Raw genomic sequence first — 11,060 nt, 5'->3', positions numbered from 1 at the left:
TGGTTATTTTTATAGAAAATATAGTCTTGAGAATCTTGCTCATATATGTAAATGTACATATATGAATAAACCATCATGTAATGTATATATTTTACATGTTAAACAATGAAACTCTTTTGTGTAAATATTATTGCGCTATGTAATAATATAATTATGGTTACAAAAGTATGAAATACTGGAATATGCATAAATGGTAAAAAAAGAAGCGAATATTTATTAAGACAGTTGACAAAGGCAGATTTCTTGTGCATCACCATCATGATTCCAGATGAATGAGCTAAAGAGGTGATGTCATAAAGGTGACAGTAACAACTGAGATGACTTGGAGCTCTTCTAGCAGGAACTGGTAAACTAACATTCTCTTCTGCATTTGAAATTTCAAAAAGGCAAGTCCCCTTCTGATGAAGCTAAAGGAAAGAAATCTACAAGATGGGATATTTCATTCCGATCTCTTGTCATAGTTCCACACTTTTGTGGACGATTCTTGCACTTGGAATGAAATGGATAGAAGAGGCCCTGAGTTGCCCCACAGAATGTACTTGTAACAAGTGGGAAGTGAACTGCACAGGAAAAAAATTACACAACTTTCCAACCACAATTCCTCTGACTACCAAAAAACTAATTCTAGCACAGAATAATCTAACCAATTTACCACTATTAACCATGAGTTATATCAATGAACTAGTCCACCTCGATTGCAGCCACAATCTGATAACAATGGACTTGGATTTCAGCTTTCCAGGATTAGTCAAACTGACATATTTGGATCTCAGTTTCAACAAGCTCTCTCACATAACATCCTTCACTTTTTCACAACTGAGTGAGCTGCTGCTCTTAAATCTCTCTGGCAATCCATTGATGGTGCAGATTATGGAACGGGCCTTTGAAAAGAACAGTCTTCTAAGATATATAGATGTGAGGGATTGTGGCTTGTCTTACCTCAGTGCTGAAACATTTCAAAAACTGTACAGACTTCGTATTTTGGGAATAAAAGGTAACCCCTGGAATTGTGACTGCAAATTTCTGACATTCTCCAACTGGCTAACAAATACTGATATTAAGTCCCCAGGTGAGATCGGACTTCATGATGGATACCTCTTTTATTCCCCAGGTTCATTAGGAATGTAGATTCTTCAATTGGCAGTCAGATCCAAAGACCTACATAATTACACCCCACTAAGTCCCTGTGTATTTCTGCTACAGACAACTTTCACAAATCCTCAGATTAGTCTGTGCAGTCAGAACATCAGTACCATGATACCATCTCTGAACTCAGTTGAAATTTATCATTGTGGGCCCACGATGCTATCTTTATTTATAGTTATCTGATAACGCCATAACATGTAAACATGTTCAATTCCTTGTTCCTAATTACTTGCAAACTCAATATGTATAAAGCAGCCTATGGTTTTCATAAAGAGGGTTTAATTGTAATACTGCTATATCAATTTTATATAATTAACTTTTATGCTGGGCATATAAAGTATCCTCTGTTCATCTTAGCTATATGTTTCTGGCTATTAACAGGGTATTTGAATTTGTATAATAAATCATATAGGGATATTAAAACTAGGTATTTTTTGTTGTTTAGACTTGAAATAGACTCAGCAGATCGAAAGGGAGAAAAAGGGTTTTAAAACAGAGATGATCAGAAGTACAAATATATACTGAGATCCAACAGTTCCACAGAGCTTGCAGTTATGATGATGATTAAAAAGTAACTTTGCAACCAATCCTCACACTTATGACTCTTGTAGAGTTATAAAGTAAAAGAACTCTGAAGGAAAATCATAAGCACAGTCGCAGTTTCACTTAGCAACCACTTTGTTTAATGACTAGGTTGCTGATCCCAATTGTCCATGGCAGAATTAGAAAATGCTGGATATTGGCTTTAAAAGAAATGAAAGTCATGAAAAGGCTTGACTTGTCAAGGGAATTAGCAATTTATTACTGTTACATTGCAAGAAGGATGAAATTTAATATATATTGATAGTCTTATCATATAACTATTAATATGAGCCAGCAGTGTGCTGCAGCTGCCAAAAAAAGCCAATCTAGTTGTAGAGATACCAGCAACTGTTTAAAATTCACATTAGAATTATTCTTGTTTTATGTTTTGTTTTGTTTTTGCAGATTTTGAGAATACCACTTGCAGTAAACCAGAAAAAATGCAGGGTCTTTCTCTCATCAAGGCAAAATTGGAGCTCCATTACCTGTGCCTTCTGCACTTACAACTAGAAGATTTCATATACATCTGTCTATTAACCTTCTGTGTCTTCTTGGGAGGAACTCTAGTGGCATGGCTGGTTGGGTTTGGCACAGTGATGTATTACCATCCTGTAATGAGACTATATGATGAACCAGAGGATGAAGAGTACAGAATGATTTAACTTATTGTTTTGGAGCTCTTCCAAGTGTCAACACCTAATGTAGATGCACCAATATTTTAGTCCCTTTGTTTCATTGCAAAATTCTTTAGTTGAAGTTTAATTCTTTAACTCATTTCAAGAGAAAGATTTCATTTTATTTCATTATGAATAAAAATACCACCTTGAGGTAGGAAATAGAATGATCGAAAAAGAGGAATATATATATATCAGAGAAACAAAAATTTCTAATGTGGATGTATGGGTGTGTCTTCCAAAAATGAAATATTCCCAAGAAAATGTAGAAGTAACAGAATAGAGGGCAAGCAAGAAAAACCTCCTTTTTATGTGATTGGCTATAAAAAGTTTGTCTCTGAACAGAGATTTTGGTAGGAATAAGCAAAAGCAGTCACTCAGGCCTCACTCATGAAAACTGCACAATGGAAAGAATCCGAAAGATTTTTTTTTTTTCCCAGTACTGGCATTAAGAGAAGTTGAAAACAATTACCCCCTCTCCTTTTTTTAAGCATTTTGAGTTTCAGCCCAAGTCCATTTCAACTGAAAAAAACAATTAATGTAATGGAAATGTGGTAAGAACGCATGCCCCTCCCAAATCCTTTTTACTATGCCCCCCAATCACAAGAATAAAGCTCAGGAAAAGAAATACTGAAACAATGTTTCACTCATGAACTTGAGCAATCCTGGTCATTGAGAAAACTGGAAACATTGACTCAAGCCTACCTATTCACTAAAGGAGGCATGCTAGAGGCAACAGACAGATTAAAGATAACAGGATAAAATCAATTACATTTGCTTGACAGGATTAAGACCAAGGGAAGCTGATACTTAAGACCTATCACAAGCCTTGTGAAGTAAAATCAATCAAATAATAAAAGCACACAAAGCAAGCCTCAAAATTACAAAATATTGTAAACTGTATAAAAATCCTTGCTCTCATCAAGCTAATTTGTCAGCCACCTCAGAAACATGCTGCTGCCATTTTAGTTTCTGGCTATCAAATAAACAGAGACTTTCTTTCCTGCAGCCTGGCTCCATTTTATTTCCAGCATCTTTCTCCCAGCTTGGAACCAGACCAAATGCTACAGGGCTCTCAGAGTTTAAAAAGTTACTAGTCCTAATAAAACCTATTCTCTTCTAGAGTCTGTGGGGTAGTTGTGGAGCAGCAGTTCTGTACTATGCTGGAGTAGCTATTTTGGTTCTTGTTGTGTCCTGAGCCTGCAAAAGCAGGACGTTGCAATGGTTGTGGGCTGTTGCAAGCTGCCCGGGACCAGACTGAGTGGCGCTGGCCTGCACGCATGCGCAAGGAGCGGAAGCGCGCCAGTTTGTTACCTTTTTGCCCGGGGATTCTATTAAAGGATGCAGAGAGGCCTGCGAGCCTGAGTTGTGTTGGAGAGAGCTGCTGAGAATAAAGGCTGTTAGAATCAACAGAATGTGTGCTCTTCTTTCGCCATCAACTGAGGACTCAACACTGGCGACGAAGGTGGGATCGCTTACAAGATTAAGGAAGAAGATTTGTAAGGCTTACCCAAGAGTCCTGGAGAGAGGAAGACGGTATTAAATTCAGCATCTGGCCTGCCAGTACAGCGTCGCTGTGTTGTAGAAGTGAGAGACTTGAGTCAGCTCTTTCAAGGAAAGGGAAGTTTATTTGCGTAGGTTCAGAGAGCTATACACAGCTAAAAAAAAGTCTGAACCCCCAGACTAGGCGTAGATGATCATTTTTATAACCCGTAATACGTCAGTATTTCCTGATCAAGACGTATTCCATACATGGTTACATTCTATAGTTCCTTATTCTAACATAGGAAAGTTACTAGACATGGTTATAATCTATAGTTCCTCTTTTAACATAGGAATGCTTTTAGCAGTTAGCAATATTTCAAGTGTTAAGCAGTTTTCAATATACCATGTGATAAACAGTTCGCAATATATCATATGCAGAGCTGAGAACAGGATGTCTGGCCATTCTAATTTTAAGGGTTGTCTAGTAAGCAGGAAAACCTCCCTTTCACTCCCAATCTCTGTCGGACAATCAGTATTTTTCCAGCTTCCCACTTTATTCCCCCCTGATGAGACTTATCTCAACTTTGCAGATAAGTTTCATTCTGTAACACTTGGGTCTGATGTATGTATGTTGTTATATTCTTGTTTCTGGAATTCCCACATGGCCATAACTTGAGCCGTAGCTTTTCTCTCTGCAAGCAGGGACACTTGTTTAGGCAGTGTTATGTTATGCATCATTGAAAAGGTACATTGCCGAAGACAACAGCTACTAATCAGAATAGCAATAAAGATGACCACTGCTCTTATAATGTTTCCAATAAGACCCATTGGGAGCCAAGACCATAAGTTACTCCACCAATTTCCCAGGGAATCTATTTGCAGATCCAGTGCCATTTTATGGAGCACTTTAATTTGCTTATTTATAACTGGGGATTGATCTGAAAGGTTAAAACAGCACATCCCCTCAAAGGCCTCACATCCCATGTGTTGGCAGAGTAGAAGATAGTCTATGGCTGCCCTATTTTGCAAAATTGCCTTACGTAATTCTATCATTTCCTGATTGATAGCAGACAAGGCTATTGAAGTGGCATTGATAGTTTTAGCCAAGTTGCAGGCCACAGAATTTATATTGACACGAGCCCTTAAAGCAAGTGCAGGAACTCCCACCAACAAGACAGCCAAAGCATTGTATTCAGCAGCGTTCAGAAGAGTACGAGGGGAATCACAATCCTCATTCAAAACTTCTGCCCTTTTGTAACGTGTGGTGTTAGGGGAGGTGAAAAGTGATCTATCTGGTAGGAAGGTAGTCAGTCTACTTAGACAGCAATATGTAGTGCTTAGATTGGCAGGAATGTAATTAAAAGAGTCTTTTCCACAAGTGAAGAACCACCCTCTAGGTAACAATATGTTTGCATAACCAAAGGACACTGATTGGAAAGATGTGCAATTCAGCTTTTCTTGGCTCACCTTCAGGCAATGAGGTAGGAGTGTACTTTGCTCACAACCTGTAATATGTGCACATTGTAAGTCTTCTGGAATGGCTACATTAGGTGTATGCAAAGCTAGAGCATCGGGTGGTAGAAACTTGGAAATGTGACCCCAGCTGTACAGTGTTTCATAGCCTATATGTTCTTTAAACACATAGTGACTGAACTCCTTGGCCACTGTGACTGGAACACATACTGGTATTAAACATGTGGACAGCAGATTCTCCATGTCATATGCTTCAGAAAGGCAAAAATCTGTTGTATTGGCTATTTTAGCCAACTGGACCCACAAATTATATTGCATCCTTGACTCCAATGGATGGGGCACATCCTTTTTCTGGTGGGACCTTTTACTCCATTTTCTCTCTGGGCGTTTCCTCTGGGGTTTCCAGATAGTGACTCCAAACTCCACTGGAATTACACGTACAATGCAAGTCCCCTTCCATCCCGTCTTTAACTGCGAGACTAGGGTGACCCGCTCCCAACCCCAGAATAGAGGAGGCCCACATTCCAATGTTATAGGAGGAGGAGGCTTCTTATAAGGAGCCCTAACACATATGCCTTTCCTAAGAATATATCCAGCATATTGACAGGCTTCTGGGTTGACAGGTTGTCTAGTGATGCAAGTTTCTTTAACTATTCTGTCAAACACTAGTGGAAATTGACAAGGATGAGGCAAGATACCATTCCAGCATTCTGGTGAAAAACCAATGGGGGGTGACCATCACAAGGGCCAGTGCCTATAGCATAAGACTGAACAATACCAGGAGCCTCTTCTGGCTTGCTCCATTGCCCTAGATTAAAAAGACAAACATTACTACATGCAACAATAGTACTATATAAAAGCAGATATAATCCTTTCATCCTTTCTTCTCCCGTGCATAGAAAGCCAGCTTCCGGGAGTGACTTAGCAAGGGGTTGAATTCCAACCGAACAGCTGTAGATATATGTGCAGGATACACTTGTGCTACTATAATATCTGTTATACAAACAATAAAACATTCATTAAACACATTAAACATGTTTAAGAGTGAGCTTGGTAGAAACCTTTGGATCCCTGGTCACTGTCCACAGGGGTCTGCTGCCGCCTTGACTCTGGTCCAGTGGATCCAGGACTTAGATTCTGCAATCTTTATAGCTAAGGGAGAGGCCATTATCACCTCATAAGGCCCTCTCCATCTCCCTTCCAGTTGTTTATGTTTCCAATGTTTCACCCACACCTTATCCCCAGGTTTAAAAGGATGACATCTTGTTACTAATCTAGGTGGTGTTTGTTCAATAACATAGTTCCTAAGTTTTTCCACCTGCCTGTTCATGCGCCATTTCCAGAGTCCACACTCCCCCCTGATGGCCCTTTACAATGCATAACTGAAACCTTTGCTGGCTTTTGTACTGCATCGAGAAGACACTTTATCAAGTGTCCATGTAACACATGTTTGCCAGCCGAATCCCTGAATCCCCTCTCCTTATACACAGCACCATGAGCATGTAAAGTTAGAAAAGCATATTTACTATCTGTCCAAACATTTAAAGTTTCCCCTTCAGCCCTTTCCAATGCCCTGATTAATGCCCATAATTCTGCTACTTGAGCACTACAGCCTGCTCCAAGCGGACTACTTTCCACCACCTCCTCATCATTTACAATAGCATATCCAGAAACCCTCTTGCCATCATGCATGTAACTTGAGCCATCTGTATACCAATTCAGGGTAGCATCCTGAAGAGGGATATCAGATAGATCTGGACGGCTTGAGTACACAGTCTCTAAAACTTGTAAGCAGTCATGCTCTGAATCAACTTCTGTGGGCAATAGGGTTGCAGGGTTCAGTCGGTTGGACACCACTAATTTCACTTGAGGGTTTTCAATCATCATTGCCTGATACTTAAAAAGCCTTTGACTGCTGATCCACAAATGCCCTTTATTATCCAAGATAGAATGGACTGCATGAGGAGTGTGGACACTTATGGGACATGAGAAGGTCAATTTATTACAGCCCTGTAAAAGGACTGCTATAGCAGCAAGAACCTTCAAGCAATGTGGCCAACCCTGGGCAACCCCATCCAATTGCTTAGATAAGTAAGCCACCGGGCGTTGCCACTGCCCCAATTGTTGTGTCAACACCCCCAATGCAATATTCTTTTTAGTGTCTACATATAGGTTGAAAGGCTTTTCTAAGTTAGACAAAGCCAAGGCTGGTGCCGATGTGCGGGCTTGCTTCACTTCCTTAAAAGCTTTCCTTTGTTCTCCCTCCCATTCAAAAGGTTCTCTATCACCCCCTTTTGTAGCCAAATAAAGAGGTGCTGCTAATAAGGCATAATTTGGTATCCATATTCAACAAAATCCTGCCAAACCTAAAAATCCCTTAACTGTTGCCTATTTAGGGGTTCAGCAATAGCTAACACTGCTTGCTTCCTTTCCCAGCCTAAAGCTCTATGTCCTTGCTCAATCCATCCATCCGGTCCCTGCCAATCCAATTCCTTCAACTTCCCTCTCTCTATCCCAATCTCCTTTATACCCTTGGGTTCCTCTCTGTCCCCTTCCCCTAAAGGGGAGCCTAGTGGTGGGCCCACCTTCAACACCCCCACATCTTCTACCTATTCTTCCTCTCTAACCTCTTCCTCTCATCTGCCTTCTAAGACATTCTCTTTGCCAATGACCTTCCTCCTTACAATGCCACAGCCAACAACTCTGTCTTCTTATGCATCCTTGCATCTCTCTCTCTTTTCCACCTTATCCCTATTAACAAACACTTTCCTTGCCACTTCCAACAACTCTGTAGCATTCTTCCCTAATGCTTCCTTATGTCATCATAGCTCTGTGCTATGAACCTCTCATTCAACATTCTCACATTATCTGCACTCCTTGGATCAACCTGAGTATAAAGCTCATAAGCCTCAATCAATCTCTGGAGGAAACTCTCTGGACTTTCATCTGCTTCGTGCATCACAAAAGACGGCTTTAACATATTCACCGAAGGCTTTCCAGCCTTGCGAAGAGCCTCTACTACTAAATTCTGATATTCCTTCAGCAATCTCATCTGTGGTGGATCCTGTGCATTCCATTCTGGATCCTTCTCTGGTGCCCTTGTTTCCAACTCTGGCTGTATATCCCGTACAGCTGGCAACCTATCTTTTAAGCACTGCCTAACAGCAGCCTTCCACTTCTCCCTTTCCTCCGGAGTCAACAAAGTATTCAACAATTGCTGTACATCCTGCCACGTCCTCTTTACTTACTTCTCCCCTCATATTTACAGAGAGACCTTCCAAATCTCCTTCCTCCTTGGGGGCTGACAGCCTCCCCCTTTGTTTCTGCCTCACAACTGGTTTCATGTCCCCAGGCACAGCAGAAGCAGTCAGCCCATCCCCAGGCACAGCAGCTGCTTCAGCCAGCACTGGGGGCATGGGGGAAAGGCCGGCACATAGGGAGGGGATCTAAGGATTACTTCCTCTACTTCCACCTTTATCTCTTTCTTTACATCTGATACCTTAGTCTCTAAAATCTTCACATCCTTGACTCTTTTAGTCTCAACCTGAAGCTTTTTCCCTTTAGGTCTGGCCACACACAAATGAACCATTTCAGCTTGACATTGCAATAACTCATCTGCCTGTCCTGCTACTGCATCCCCCCACTGATCTATATACTGAAATTGGTTAGGATAGTTTTCCTCATGGGCTGCTATCAGAGAGGTGAGGTCATCAATGATTTGGAGCTTAAAAGTTCCCTCTGGGGGCCACCCCACATCCATGTGAGGCCATTGATGCTCACATAAAAACTGCAGCCTATCCCTAGTTACCTTTGGATAGGGAACCTTATACTGGGTATGATTACAGTACTTATCAAATCCCTTTATCATGCATTCCAGCAGTGTGCTGGGAACACTGCTACGCCCCTCCATCCTAACACACTGCCGATGACCTACAGTGCCGGACATTCCAACGGTCACTAGTAGGGAATGCACTGGCTTAACCACCCACACAGCCTAACACGGACTTCTTTAGGATCGCCGTCCCGAATCCAGGGGAGTGATCAGGTCCCCTCTTCTATCTTCAAGTGAGATAGGTACAATAACTTTAAACACATACTCGCCTGCCTTGTTGTTACACTTGTCCTGGCCAGGAGATGGTTCAGACCTCCTTTCCTTTCCCAAAGGGTTCTTGGACTGGCTCTCAGCTCTGTCGGCTCTGCTGAGAAGCCAAAGCTGTCTCCTGGAGGAAACACACCTCCATGGCGCCTGGAGAATAGTTCAGAGATGGCTTTCCAGCAGGTCCGAAGGGTCAAGCCGTCCTCAGCTACACATCGCCTCACTCAAGTTTCCCGGCCAATGCACCAGAAAATGTTGTAGAAGTGAGAGACTTGAGTCAGCTCTTTCAAGGAAAGGGAAGTTTATTTGCGCAAGTTCAGAGAGCTGTACACAGCTAAAAAAAAGTCTGAACCCCAGACTAGGCGTAGATGATCATTTTTATAACCCGTAATACGTCAGTATTTCCTGATCAAGACATATTCCATACATGGTTACATTCTATAGTTCCTTATTCTAACATAGGAAAGTTACTAGACATGGTTATAATCTATAGTTCCTCTTTTAACATAGGAATGCTTTTAGCAGTTAGCAATATTTCAAGTGTTAAGCAGTTTTCAATATACCGTGTGATAAACAGTTCGCAATATATCATGTGCAGAACTGAGAACAGGATGTCTGGCCATTCTAATTTTAAGGGTTGTCTAGTAAGCAGGAAAACCTCCCTTTCACTCCCAATCTCTGTCGGACAATCAGTATTTTTCCAGCTTCCCACTTTAGCTGGAGGTAAGCTGGCTGATAGACTCCTTCCTAGAATAAAGCAAGGATGGCGAAGATAGGGAGATTGTCTGAATTCGACATTACTCACCCAGAAAGATGGGAGTCATATGTTGCTAGAGTAGAAAATTACTTTAGAGTGAATCAAGTTAGAGAAGATGACTTGAAGGCCGCTACATTGCTGTGTGTCTGTGGTCAAGATGCATTTGAAATTGCAGAGAATTTGGCAGCCCCTGCTCCTCTTGAGTCTGTTACTTATACAGACTTAAAGAAGTTATTAAAGGAAGATTTCCAGCCCAAGTTGTCTGTTATTGCGAGGAGGCACACGTTTGAACAGAGGGATCAAAGAGCTGGTGAATCGGCCAAAGAATACATTGCAGCCTTGAGAAGAGCAGCTAAGCCCTGTGACTTTAAAGATTTGGAAGAAAGGCTGAGAGACCGTTTTGTATGCGGGCTAAAGAACAGAGACTTGCAACAGAGACTCTTTGCAAAAGAAGACATTTCCTTCCAAGATGCCTTGAGAGAGGTCACTGCAGAGGAGGCAGCAGGTGGGGCGGTCAAGAATATGAGGCCTATTAGGAACAACCCAAAAGCAGTTTCCATGTACCATGAGGGAGTTCAAGAGAGCTCGGAGGAAGATCCTGAAGATGAGGTGGATCATCTCTACCCATCCAAAGAAAGGAAGCAGAAGGAAGGCAAAGAAAAGTCTCCAGCTGTGTCCAAGTGCTTCAGGTGTGGAGGTCACCATAAGAGGACCGACTGCAGGTTCCGTTCTGCAATCTGTAGAGCATGTGGCAAGCAAGGCCACATAGCAGCTGTTTGTCTGGGCCATCAGAAGGCACAACCTCGAGAAGAATTGTGCCTGAAAGGTGCCAGGGTCCCCAGCCAAA

The 11,060-nt window shown here is 41.7% G+C and overlaps 1 protein-coding gene across 1 annotated transcript; it reads left to right on the top strand.

Moving 5' to 3' along the window:
* The first annotated feature begins 385 nt into the window (after nucleotides 1-385).
* Nucleotides 386-3,371, top strand: LOC120300292 (leucine-rich repeat-containing protein 52-like). The gene is made up of 2 exons (XM_039326113.1): nucleotides 386-1,069; nucleotides 2,134-3,371. The coding sequence occupies exons 1-2, from the start codon at nucleotides 430-432 to the stop codon at nucleotides 2,388-2,390; spliced, it is 897 nt and encodes a 298-aa protein (XP_039182047.1). The 5' UTR covers nucleotides 386-429; the 3' UTR covers nucleotides 2,391-3,371.
* Nucleotides 3,372-11,060: the final 7,689 nt, after the last annotated feature.

The sequence above is a fragment of the Crotalus tigris genome, unplaced genomic scaffold (assembly GCF_016545835.1).
Source record: "Crotalus tigris isolate CLP2741 ecotype Arizona unplaced genomic scaffold, ASM1654583v1 scf7180000024339.11422700, whole genome shotgun sequence".
Taxonomy (NCBI): Eukaryota; Metazoa; Chordata; class Lepidosauria; order Squamata; family Viperidae; genus Crotalus; species Crotalus tigris.
Note: the sequence above shows the minus strand (reverse complement) of the source record. Positions and strands in the feature narration are given on the sequence as shown.

What these genes read in the sequence shown, in the direction of transcription:
- LOC120300292 (XM_039326113.1), top strand. Translation starts at nt 430, where the DNA reads ATGGGATATTTCATTCCGATCTCTTGTCATAGTTCCACACTTTTGTGG. An exon ending in TACTGATATTAAGTCCCCAG is followed by an intron (nt 1,070 to 2,133) that starts GTGAGATCGGAC and finishes TTGTTTTTGCAG; the next exon opens with ATTTTGAGAATACCACTTGC.